Genomic DNA, 13,509 nt, shown 5'->3' on the forward strand with positions numbered 1-13,509 from the left:
GTTACTGGCAGGATGGCAGGGCAACTGTAGTCAATCAATCAATCAGAATAGAGCTGGAAGGGGCTTCGAAGGTCTTCTAGTCCAGCCCCCTGCTCAAGCAGGAGTCCCTATACAATTTCAGACAGGTGACTGTCCAATTTCTTCTTAAAAGCCTCCAGTGATGGTGCACTCACAACTTCTGGTGGCAAGTAGTTCCACTGGTTAATTGTCCTCACTGTTAGGAAATTTCTCCTTAGTTCTAGGTTGCACCTCTCCTTGATTAGTCCTTGACTTACGACACAATGGAGCCCCAGATTTCCATTGCTAAACGAGACAGTTGTTAAGTGAGCTTTGCTCCACTTTGCAACCTTTCTGGACACAGTTGTTCAGTGAATCACCACGGTTGTTAAGTGAGTAACCTGGTTGTTAAGTGAATCTGGCTTCCCCGTGGACTTTGCTGGTCAGAAGGTCGCAAAAGGGGACCACGTGACCCCCGGGGACATTGCAATGGCCATAAGTATGAATCCATTGCTAAGTGGCTGAAATTTTCTTTTTTAATTTTTTATTGAAAATAAGCATTAAAAATATTGAACGCGGTGGTCTTCTTTGACATATATTTCAGTCTAAACATTTTGCACTAGAAAAGATCAAAAGATACAAACATCTATACACATATGGGTGCATATACACATTTAAGCTTTGTACCAGCTTGAATCTTATTCTTATTCCTCATTTCTATTTTGTCTTTCTTATTTCAATTTTGTGAGCTCCCTTTCATGTACCTCCAATAGTAAAAATTTGTTCCATAATTTAGAGTATTCTGATTTATCTTGTTCTTTCATTTCTAATGTCAAACTATCTAATTCGGCGCACTGAAAAATCTTATCGATCATAGCATCGTCACTTGGGATTTCTTTTGTTTTCCAAATTTGGGCGAATAATATTCTCGCTGCTGTGATTACGTGTATAATTATATAGGCATCTGCTTTACTAAAAACAAATTCTTTTATTATTCCTAATAAGAACATCTCCGGTGTACAGCTAATTTTTAGTCCCAACGTTTCCTCTAACCATGACCAAATTTTTTATCAGAACACCTGTGTTCTTTTACAGCTCCACCATATATGGCAGTAAGTGCCCCCAAGCCAGTGGTGAGATTCAAACATTTTTTACTACCAATTCTGTGAGAGTGGCTTGGTGGGCGTGGCTAGGTGGGTGTGGCCATGTGACTGGGTGGGCGTGGCCATTTCTTTCTTTTCTTTCTTTTTTGCTTTTTTGCAGTTCTCCCCCACCTGTTTTGGGGGCCTTCTGGGCCTCAGAAGAGCCTCTGGGAGGGGCGTTTTTGCTCCCAGAAGGCTCCTCTGGGGCTCAAGAGGGCACAAAATGGAGGGAGGGGCCCTGAGCCCCTCCTGCCATTTTTTGCCTTCCTAGGCCTCAGCAAGGGGAATACTGGCTGTTCATATGATCAGCTGATTGTTGTGAGGGAAAAAAAAGTCATACCTTAATGGGTGGACCGTCAAGCGGGCAGGGTGAGCAAGCATCGTGTGGGCGGGGCAAGTGAGCCAGCGACCGGGTTTCGTGGGCGTGGCCAGCCAGAACTTACTACAGTTTCAGCCACTCACGCCAAATCCTTGCTACCGGTTCCCCCGATCCAGTGCGAACCGGCTGAATACCACCCACTGCTCCAAGCGGCTGAATTTTGATCACGTGGCCATGGAGATGCAAAGGCTGTATGAAAAATGGCCCTAAGTCACATTTTTCAATGCCTTGGTAACTTCGAACAGTCACTAAATGAAAGGTCGCAAGCCGAGGGCTACCTATATGTCTGCTGAAAGAAACTGAGAGGAGAGAAAGCTCTGGACCGGGTAAAAAAAGCCACAAGAAACAGACTTTTAGTCGCTGCCCAAGTTGGAAATTTCAGCCATTAACAAATTGCGTTGGCCAGAATTGCAACCTACAGGACATCCTACAGCCATTCTTTTTATCTATGGAGATTCTCGTTCATCCAGGAGAGGGTTGTCCCAAAGGGGCTTTATCTATTTTTTTCAAGAGGCAACTGGACTTTTTGTTTTTCTTTTGAAGACATTTCCCTTCTCATCCAAGAAGCTTCTTCAGCTCTGACTGGATGGTGGAGAATGGAAGGACTGATACTCCTTGCAAAAAAGCTGGTCATTTGCATCCTTTTGAGAGGGTCGTTGAGGCCACTTGGAGGTTGATGTGTGTCCTCAAGGTCTCCAGAGTGGTGCAAATGGATGTGGAGCCTCACCAACCTCATCTATCTCCGGTCTACAACACCGTCCTTTCAGCAGTTCCCAGAAGCCTCCTCGCCCATTTGGCCCACTCAGGTGACCCTAGGGACACAGATAAACCTCCAAGCGGCCTGGGGCGATATCATTAGTGTAAACCCTACCCCCTTCTAGCACTGAGGACGTTACCTCGTTGGGTCATTGAAACGTCTGCAAGAAAACCACCGAGTTCAGAGAGCGCCAAGGGCCCCTGAGCTATAAATATTTTTTCGAGCAGAGCAGAGTCTTCCCTTGTGCAAAGATCACAAGAAGTGTGTGTGCAACACACAGAGCCTTGTAGAAGCCTCCTTTTGTTTCCTCCAGGATATTTCCAACCCCGGGTGGGGTGGGGTGGGAGCATTCATGCTATGCATCCTCCCCCCCCCTTCCTCACAACAACCCTGTGAGGTGGGCTGGGCTGGCACACATCACCCTGCAAGCTTCCGCACCACATGAATGCTTGTTTCCCTCCACACCTCTTGCAAAATTCCCCACCTGAGGGATGGGCCCAGTGGTCTTTGGGCCACACACCCTTTCCCAACCAGGAGGTTTTGAAACGGACTTTGGGGGATTCGGTTGCAACTGGCTCCCTCATGCGCTGCTTGGAGCCATCAAACCACCCCGGCTGGATTTGCAAAGCATCCAGCCAGCCCAGAATGGATCTAGTGCAGAGTAAAAAACAGTAAAAAGAATGCAGAGAAGAGCAACCAGGAGGATGAGGGGACTGGAGGCTAAAACATATGAAGAACGGTTGCAGGAACTGGGCCTGGCTGGTCTAGGGAAGAGAAGGACCAGGGGAGACAGGAGAGCAGCCTTCCAATAGTTGAGGGGCTGCCACTGAGAGAAAGGGGTCAATCTATTTTCCAAGGCACAAGAAAGAAAGAAAGAAAGAAAGAAAGAAAGAAAGAAAGAAAGAAAGAAAGAAAGAAAGAAAGAAAGAAAGAAAGAAAGAAAGAAGGAAGGAAGGAAGGAAGGAAGGAAGGAAGGAAGGAAGGAAGGAAGGAAGGAAAGAAAGAAAGAAAGAAGAAAGAAAGAAAGAAAGAAAGAAAAGAAAGAAAGAAAGAAAGAAAGAAAGGAGAGAGAGAGAGAAAGAGAGAAAGGAGAGAGAGAAAGAAAGAGAAAGGAGAGAAAGGAAAGAAAGAGAAAGAAAGAAAGAAAGAAAGAGAAAGAAAGAAAGAAAGAAAGAAAGAAAGAAAGAAAGAAAGAAAGAAAAGAGAAAGAGAAAGAGAAAGGAAAAAAGGAAACAAAAAGAAAGAAAGAAGAAAGAAAGAAAGAAAGAAAGACAGACAGAAGGAAGGAAAGAAAGAAAGAAAGAAAGAAAGAAAGAAAGAAAGAAAGAAAGAAGAAAGAAAGAAAGAAAGAAAGAAAGAAAGAAAGAAAGAAAGAAAGACGTCTTAGCAAACCATGGATGGACAGAAGACATGTCTATTTTAAGGAAAAGAAGGATGGGGTGACAAGAGAGCATCTTCCAATATCTCAGGGCTTCCCACAAAGAAGAGATGTAAAAAAGATGTTGAGACTAGAAAAAGTGCAGAGAAGAGCAACCAGGAGGATTGGGGGACTGGAGGCTGAAACATACGACGGACGGTTGCAGGAACTGGGCCTGGCTAGTCTAGGGAAGAGAAGGACCAGGGGAGACAGGAGAGCATCTTCCAATATTTGAGGGGCTGCCACAGAGAGGAAGAAGTGGGTCAGGCTATTTTCCAAAGCACCTGAAGGCCAGACAAGGAATAATGGTTGGAAACTGAACATGGAGAGATTCAACCTGGAAATAAGGAGAAATTTTCTGACAGTGAGGACAATCAACCATAGAACAGAGGTTGCCTTCAGAATTAGTGGGAGCTTCATCCCTGGAAGCTTTCAAGAAGAGGCTGGGCTGCCATTTGTCAGAGATGATGCAGGGTTTCCTGCATGGGTGGTGGGTTGGGCTAGATGACCTACAAGGTCCCTTCCAACTCTATTATTCTGTATTCTACACTCCCTGTCTTGAACACCCCGTCTCTCTGCCTATGTTTCCAGGAGGGTTGTTTCCTCACGACTCTGGCCATAGCAAGGCTGACCTTATCAGGCTCAGAGAAAGAGCAAGGGCTGTGCCGTGCCTCCATTTCCTGTGGGTTTCCTCCCTGCGAGGAACGTAAAGTTTCCTCGTGGGGAATTCTGGGAGTTGAATTCCACCCATTTGAGGAGCAGCGAGTTAGTCTAGTTGCAAACAATCTCATGCATTTGCATAAAAATAAGGCAGCTGTTGGGAAGAAAAAAGACATTTCTTAAATTGCACCTACACGTAAAATATGCATATCTATAGAGAAAAATCTGCTAGTTGATTTAATCACGAGACAACTTTTTAAATACAGAATAACAGAGTGGGACAGGAAGGTCTTCTAGTCCTGCTTGGCCAGGAAACCCCTACCATTCTGGACAAATGTCTAATCTCTTCTTTAAAGCCTCCAGCGTTGGAACACTGACAACTTCTAGTGGCAAGCAGTTCCACTGGTTAATTGTCCTCACTGTTAGAAAGTTTCTGCTCAATTCCAGGTTGCTTCTCTCCTTGATTAGTTTCCATCCATTGTTTCTTACCTCCCGGTGCTTTGGAGAATAGGTTGCAATAGGCCGTGTCTTTCCCCGGGAGTATTGACTGGGGGATTCTGGGATTTGCAGTCCACAAATCTGAAGTCACTCAGGCTGTGGAACACAAGAGTTAGCCTGATTGCAAACCATCCGTTTCTGGTGCATTTGCATAAAAATAAAGGCAGCTGTTGCGAAGAAAGGAGAGGTTTTTAGTTAAATTGCGCCTACACACAGAATATGCATATCTATAGAGAAGAAAGCTTTAATCGGGGAGCCACTTTTTACGTCTTTCAAAGGGATAAATCCGGAGGGTTGAAAAGAAAAATAACTTTACAGATGTAGGAGAAAAGCAAGCAGAGCTATGAGGCGGAGTTAAACGTGTCATGAGTTTGGAAGCCTTGTGTTGCCACAATGTGAGTCCAGCCCCCTTCAGTCTGTTGACCCTTTATCTAGTGCCCATTCAGCGCTGACCATTAGTTGACCAGACTGTTGTCTGGGCTATAAAAACAAAACTCCTACGATTGAACTTAACAAATGAATCTGGGGTTTTTTTGCGCCTGACATTCACCCACATTTATGGCCACTTTTGGCATTCCGTGGGCACAATGGTGATAGATTATAACCTTCTTGCAGAAACCAGCAAAAATATTGTAATTACTTCCAGTTTCCAGCAAAAAAAAATGCCCCATAGTGAATAGAACATAGGAATAGAATAGAATGGAATGGAATAGAATAGAATAGAATAGAATAGAATAGAATAGAATAGAATAGAATAGAATAGGAGTGGAAGAAAATGGAATAGAAGAAAATGAATAGAATAGAATAGAATGGAATGGAATGGAACGGAACGGAACGGAACAGAACAGAACAGAATAGAATAGAAAATGAATAGAATAGAATAGAATAGAATAGAATAGAATAGAATAGAATAGAATAGAATAGAATAGAATAGAATAGAATAGAATAGAATGGAAGAAAATGGAATAGAAGAAAATGAATAGAATGGAATGGAATGGAATGGAATAGAATAGAATAGAATGGAATGGAATGGAATGGAATGGAATGGAATAGAATAGAATAGAATAGAATAGAATGGAATGGAATGGAATGGAATGGAATGGAATGGAATGGAATGGAATGGAATGGAATAGAATAGAATAGAATAGAATAGAATAGAATAGAATAGAATAGAATAGGCATAAGAATACAATAGAATAAATACTGGATGAATAAAAGAATAGAATAGAATAGAATAGAATAGAATAGAATAGAATAGAATAGAATAGAATAGAATAGAATGTCAGCATCCTGGACCAATCTTGCAATCTACAGCAGGGTCTCCAGCCTTGGCAACTTTAAGCACAAGTCTTAAAGTTCAGCTCCCAGAAGTCTAGAGATCTGATAAAGAATTCTGGGCATTAAAGTCTGCACATCTTAAAGGGAATTCTGGGATTTGAAGTCCACACATCTGATAAAGATTTCTGGGAACTGAAGTCCACACATCTTAAAAGGGAATTCTGAGAGGCGAAGTCCACAGGTTTTAAAGTTGTTCAAGTTTGAAAAAAACAGCTCTAGTGAATGCCCCCAAACGTACTGGACAACATGTCCCATCTTCCCCGTCTGTAGCTGAGCATTACAATTCCACAAGGAAAGCCTGGAAGGCATCGTGTCTGAATTTGGGCAGAATTGGGGGTGAGGGTGGGGGAACCAGTTTGCAATTTGTAACCGCTCATTGGTAATTTGCATGCCGGCTGGGGAATTGATGTTCACCCATCTTAAAATGGCTAAAGTTGAGAAACGTTGCTCTGGAGCCACTACGGCCTCTTGGTGACCTGTGGACTTCAACTCCCAGAATTCCTGAGCCAGCATGATATAATCAATCAATCGATTGTCCTCTGGAATGAGATATGGGCTAATTTCCAAGTGAGGCTCACCTGATGTACTTTCGAGCCAACTTGGCACCTGTACCTACCTACCTACCCCTCCTGCCACTCACACCAATCCAATCTCTCTAGAAGGTTCCGCTCCTACAAATACCTCATAAAGCATGGGTATAGCCCCTTTCACCACCTGTGGACTTCAACTCCCGGAATTCCTCAGTCAGCCAGGCTGACTCTGAGGTGTCATGCTTGCTCAGGAATTCTGGGAATTGAAGTCCACAGGTTATAAAGGGGGCCATCATTGCCCACCCTTGCCACTGAAATTTCCTTGGTTACCTTTAAAAATTAAGCAACGGCTGCAAGAGATTATCAATGAATCAATAGAACTAGAACTGGAAGATTTTGGGGGAAGAATGAATAGCTTAATAGCTAACCAAGTCAGGGAAAGCTCTAAATCACTGTGTCAATCATACACACTGGGTAAAGAGTAGGAACGTCCAGTCCGATCGCCTTATAGCAAAATTCCATGCAGAAAATCCAACCAAGCTTGGGGGGGGGGGTTCACAACCCTAAATTCTATACCTGCACTCAATTTATATAGGTCACCTTCAAGAAGTGAGAGGAGCCGAATGTCAACTCATAAAACATTTCTATGCCTGTTTTAGTAGTTGGCATAAAAAATGGGGGGGAGGGAAGGAAATCTGGAAGAGCAGTGTAGCAGTTTGGAAGCGGAAGTCCATTCCAACTCTTTATCTTTAAAAGATTGTGGCTAAAATACCAGAGCTTTTGCCCGTGAATATATTTAATTGGAGAACGTGATGGATGACACCCAGCCTGTGAAGGTGCTCGATTGGAGAATCTGATTTATGACACACCCAGGGGGGAAACAGAGTGACAGGGGACTGTGAATGATGTATGCCAGAGTTGGCTTCAAACAAGGCAGGGCCAGTATGTCGCCTCTCATAAATCCTTTGAAGATTTTTGAAGTTTGGCTCGAGAATCATGATTTAATTAGGGCGATTGCTGGAATCCTGACACAGGGGTGCGATTCTGCCAGTTCGGAACAGTTCAGGTGAACTTCTAGGCTTCGAAGATCAGCTGGGAGTGAACCGATTCACTCCGATGATCATGTGGGCTCGCCCGCCTGCCTGTGCACTGTACTGACCTTTATCGTCCCAGCTGATTGGCGCAGAAGAGTGGATTGCCGCTCCGCGGCTGTGTTCCTCCCCGGAAGTAACATAGCAGGTAAGGATTTTTGCATTGCTGTTCACACACGTGCAAGCAAAGCACGCGATCACCGAATCGGTTGTTATACTGCCAGCATCCCACCCTTGGTTCGAAGTGGCCCTGGGCAGATCCGTCATAACTTCAAACAGTCACTAAGTGACCTGTTGTAAGTCAAGAAGTAATCTCCCTCATAGATCCCTCTTTGCAATGCTTCTCTTTCAAAGTTTGTTTGGCCTGCCAGCCAGGCAGATACTTAAAATAAAATTATGACATGTAATCAAAAGATAATAGATTATTTTGTTCCCCCACCCCAGCTGCCGTAAAAAAAACACACACAATGGAAGCCGATTTTAAAAGGATTCCAGGAATTTATTTCGTTGTCGTTTTCCAGTTTTTCTTTATTAGAATTTCCGGGTGGGGAGAGCCAAGAGGAGACAGTGTCATTCTTACAGAGCACCCAGACTCTCTAAATTCATGTGGGCGGACCAAGAGATTGTTAAAAACATACACACACCACACACACAACTGATTTAAGTTGCAGCTTGGCGAGAGGCGGAGAAGTGGAATTGGAAAAAAGAGCAACGCAACTCCATCACAGACGTCACAAACTTCCTTTGCTACCGCAACGGAGAATCTTCCAGCCAGCGGATGTAGGAGCCACAGATGGGAAACGTGAGCCTCTAAGGCTGAGCAAGAGATTATTTACACCAAGATGGAGCGCCCCGCCGGCCAGATACAACAAGGGAGAGGCTCTGGTCAGGTGGGCCACAAATTCAAACACCCACACCCACAAACACACACAAATTCATCTAAGAAGATGGAAAGATTGCTGGTTCGTACTTCCAAGTATTTATGGCTCCCCTCTGGAAACGGCTGAGACCCTGCCAACCAGCTTGAGTAAAAAACGACACCCACACCGAGAAGGTCAAAAAAGTCAAGATGGCAGCTACGGTCTGCAAGCCAAGCTCTATCGTTTTTTAATTTTTTTTTCTTAATGTGGGCTATGAGGCTTATAAGGCTGCAGCCGCCATCTTGGTTTTGGGCCCTCCCGCCACTCTTGTTAAAAACAAAAAAACAAAACCCTCGGGGATCGAAGAAGCGACTTCTGCCAAAATTAAAATTAAAATAAGTCTTGGTTCTTTTCCCAGGGAGTCAGTTCGGGATATCTACCAATATTAGTGGGGTGTGGGGGGGGCATTGTAGGGGGGAGGAAATAGGCAGGATTTGTAACCAGAAGCCAGGCCAGGTCATTCTTCACCGCCGGGCCTCTTCAGCACCGCGCTGTACTTCGTGGTCCCGTTGTCGGCCCGCAGAACCACGTCCACCAAAGCGAATATTGAGATGACCTTGAAAGGGAGAGAGAAGCCAAGCAAAAGTTAGTCGGATCTCAGGATCGCGATGCTCGTCAGATCTCAGAATTTTGGCCCGAAAGCCACATCTATTATTGCTTCAGGTAGTCAGATACAGGTACAGATTAACAGAGTTGGAAGGGATCTTGTAGGTCATCTAGTCCAACCCTCCTTCCCCCCCAAACAGAAGACCCTACACCATTTTTGACAGACGGCAGTCCAGGGTCTTCTTGGAAGCCTCCAGGGATGAAGCTCCCACAACTTCTGAAGGCAACTTCTGTTCCATGGGTTGATGGTTCTCCCTGTCAGAAAATTCCTCCTTATTTCCAGATTGAATCTCTCCTTGTTCCGTTTCCATCCATTATTCCTTGTCTGGCCTTCGGGTGCTTTAGAAAATAGCTTGACCCCTTCCTTTCTGGGGCAGCCCCTCAACTATTGGAAGGCTGCTCCCTAGACTAGCCAGGCCCAGTTCCTGTAACCGTTCTTCATATGTTTTAGCTTCCAGTCCCCTAATCATAGTCCTTGACTTATAACAGTTTGTTTAGTAGCGAAAGTTACAACCGCGCTGAAAAAAAAGTGACTTATGACCATTTTTCATTCTTTAAAACGGATGCAGCATCTCCCTGGACAGGTGATCAAAATTCGGACACTTGGCAACTGTCATATATTTATGATGATTGCAGTGTCTGATCCCCTTGTGCGACCTTCTGACAAGCAAAATCCATCCATCCATCCATCCATCCATCAGAATAGAAGCGGAAGAGACCTTGGAGGTCTTCTAGTGCAACCCCTTGCAAAACGGGATACAATTGTTCCAGGTAGTGGCTTTACCAAGTCCAAAAGGAAGCCAGATACAACCGTGTTTACCAACTTGACTGCTGCAACGATTGGCTTAACAACGTTGCAAGAAAAGTTGTAAAATGGGGCAAAGCTCACGGAAGCAATGTCTCCCTCGGTGACGTACATTTTGGGCTGTGGTTCCTTGCGGTCGCCTGCATTGCAAGGCATAAAAGCAAAAACGTGTCCAAGCGATTGTGTGGCTACCCGTTTTCCTCGCATCGCTTCAGCCCTCTGTCCCCCACCGTCCTTCTTGGAATCAGCATTACAGTCAAAGTCCACGTAGATTTCTTTTTATATATATATATATAGAAACACATTACAAGTTCAGTTAATAATTTCCGATCCTTTTCCAGGCAAATATCAGTAATTTGTCATTTTTACAGCCACTTTACGCTCGGGGTTAATGTGTTTCAGGTGCCAAGGGAAGCTTGGCGGGGCAGTTAGTTAATTAGTTTACTTAATTAGGACTGCAGAAAAAACAATGGCTACCGACCTGCCTTCCATGGAGGACTTTTTATCCTGCACGGGTCAAAAAGAGGGCTGTGAAAATATCTACAGACCTCTCACATCCCAGACATAAACTGTGTCGACTCCTACCCTCAAAACGACGCTATAGAGCGCTGCACACCAGAACAACTAGACACAAGGACAGTTTTTTCCTCAGTGCCATCGCTCTGCTAAACAAATAATTCCCTCAACATTGTCCAACTATTTATAAAGTCTGCACTACTATTACTATTAATCTTCTCATCGCTCCTTATCGCCCATCCCCTCCCACTTGTGACTGTATGATGGTAACTTTGTCGCTTGTATCCTTATATTGACTGTTTCCTAGTATGATTTGATTGCTTATTTGTACCCTATGATGATTCTCGACTCTTGACGAATGTCTCTTTTCTTTTATGTATACAGAGAGCATTTGCACCAAGACAAAGAGAGAGAAAGAGAGAGAGAGAGAGAGAAACAGAGAGAGAAAGAGACAGAGACAGAGAGAGAATGTCTTGCAAATGAGTACAGGAAGTGCTGTGCAGTGGGGTGTAGTGGTTAAAGTTGACAAGGACCCCAAACCAGAGACAGGGAAAAACCACAATCCAATTCCTGGTAAATTCTTGGGAACTTGTGCCGTCACACCTGAGAAACTCTGCCATTGGCCCATTGACTGCAGGGCACCCGGGCCTGGCTCAGGACGAAGCCGAGTGCGAGACAGCCAGGTGGGAAGTGGGGTGAAGGCGAGGAGAGGGGGGTAGAGCCAAGGTTACCTGCCGCGCGGCGTCCTGCTCCGGGCTCTGCGGTTCCCACGCCAGCGACAACTGTGGCTTTTTCCCCACTTTTTGAAATTGGAATCCCACCAACGGTAGAGCCTGCAAGGCAATGGGAGACGGAGTCAACGGGCGGAGCAGGATGGGAGACGGAGTCAACGGGCGGAGCAGGATGGGAGACGGAGTCAACGGGGAGAGGGTGGGAGAGGCGGGAGGCAGAGGTGGACCAAGCTTTGAGGAATCCCCCCCGCCCTCCTCAAATGAGAGACATCCCCTGTCCGCGTACAGAAGGCCTTTCCAAACCCCATCCTCTGTTTTGCGTATTTTTGTAATCTTTTCCTTTAGATTGTTTTTTTGTCTTTTAATACGGTAAGCCGCCCAGAGTTACCCCCCCAGCCCCAGGAGGTAAGAAAGGAGGCTGATAAATGTAAGAAACAAGTAAATAAATTGTGCGGTTTTTCATCCCGGTGCGAACTAAGCCAGCCAGGCTGGGCCACGGGATCAAAGGGCTTATCGCGGCCGAGGTTCGAGATAAGGAACCTCCGCTGCCTGTTTGGAAGCCCTCGAGGCAGCTGGCGCCAGTCTCCGTCAGGGCACGTGCCCCCAGCACGGGCTGCAAAGGTTGATGAGGCCAAAGGGTGCCCCATGATGGCCAGGAAGGGGAGAGGTCACCCAGAAGCCTCTAGGAAGGAAGCTATGAAAGCCGGGTGAGCCAATCGCCGAGTATTGGTGAGTTCTAGTTCTGCCAATATAAGCCAGCCAGGTGAGCCTAGGGCTGGGCCAATCATTGGGAGATGGTGATTTCTAGTCTAGACGGTGAGTTCTAGTCTAGGCATGAAAGCTTGGCTGGGCGACTTTGGATGAATCACCAGGTGGCTGTGAGTTCTAGTTCCGCTTTAGGCCTGAAAGCAGGCTGAGTGTCTTTGGACCAATTACCAGAGGGGTGGAAGTTCTAATCCTGCTTTGGGCGTGAAAGCCGGCTGAGTGACTTTGGACCAATTACCAGGTGGCTGTGAGTTCTAGTCCTGCCTTATGCATGAAAGCAGGCTGAGTGACTTTGAACCAATTACCAGAGAGCTGGAAATTCTAGTCCTGCCTTATACATGAAAGCTGGCCGGGTGACTTTGGATGAATGATCAGGTGGCTGTGAGTTCTAGATCTGCCTTTGGCATGAAAGCTGGCAGGGTGACTTTGCTCCAATCATCAGGAGACGGTGAATTCTAATCCTGTCTTAGGCATGAAAGCTGGCAGGGTGACTTTGGGTCAGTCACCAGGAGACGGTGAGTTCTAGTCCTGCTTTAGGCAGGAAAGCTACTTGGGTGACTTTGGGCCAATCATCCTCTTTCAGACCAACCCACCTCACAGGGTTGTTGTTATAGGGAGAATAGTAGGAGGAAGGCGTATGAGGTTCATTCTCTGTCTTGAGTTACTTCTAAAGTACTAAAAGGAAGGATAAAACGCTAATCAATAAATTCTTCCTGCAAGCATCTTCTTGAGATTAACCTCACAGATAGACAGCCATGGCACATGGAGGCTTCACCACTGAAAGCAAGAATGTCTCCCAAATGTCCTCAACTTACAGTCATTCATTTAGTGTCCATTCAAAGTTTCCGAAGTTACAACAGCACTGAAGAAAACAACACATGGCCGTTTTTCCACACTTACGACCAGCAGCACCCATACAATCATGTGATGAAAATTTGGACGCTTGGCAACTGGCACGTACCTATGACAGTTGCAGCGTCCCTGGGGTCATGGGATCCCCTCTGGCCATCTTCTGACCAGCGAAGTCAATGGGGAAGCCAGATGGGCCGAACAACCAGGCTGGTAACGATTGCGACAATTTGTGATATTTGGGCAGCAAAAACTTCGGTCATTTAGTTACTGTCTATTTACGGAATGCACCTTCAGTTTCCAAGCTGCCGCACTGCTCTTTCAAACCCCTTCTCTCCCCCTCAGCTTTTCGTTGGCAACTCTAAAAAGACCATCAAAATGTTTTATGAGTTGACATCTTTATCCTCGCAGCTGATTGGCGCGGCAGAGCCTGAGCTAGCGTTTGGAAAGTTGCGTGCGCGTGAAATGTCCGATCACTGAACCGGTAGGAAAACTGGTAGAATCCCAC

General features: G+C 45.5%; 1 protein-coding gene across 3 annotated transcripts in view; it reads right to left on the reverse strand.

Moving 5' to 3' along the window:
* Nucleotides 1-8,287: 8,287 nt before the first annotated feature.
* Nucleotides 8,288-13,509, reverse strand: part of DIS3L2 (DIS3 like 3'-5' exoribonuclease 2) — a 202,045-nt gene continuing 196,823 nt past the window's right edge. For all 3 annotated transcript variants that reach the window (XM_087933659.1, XM_087933657.1, XM_087933658.1), the window contains exons 21-22: nt 11,388-11,489; nt 8,288-9,285 (exon numbers count right to left, since the gene is read on the reverse strand). In XM_087933659.1, coding sequence (XP_087789785.1) covers nt 9,187-9,285; nt 11,388-11,489 — 201 coding nt within the window. In that variant the 3' untranslated portion in view covers nt 8,288-9,186. The remainder of the gene's footprint in view (nt 9,286-11,387; nt 11,490-13,509) is intronic.

This window comes from Pseudonaja textilis, chromosome 4, assembly GCF_049901715.1.
Source record: "Pseudonaja textilis isolate UNSWEBS1 chromosome 4, rPseTex1.2, whole genome shotgun sequence".
Lineage (NCBI taxonomy): Eukaryota > Metazoa > Chordata > Lepidosauria > Squamata > Elapidae > Pseudonaja > Pseudonaja textilis.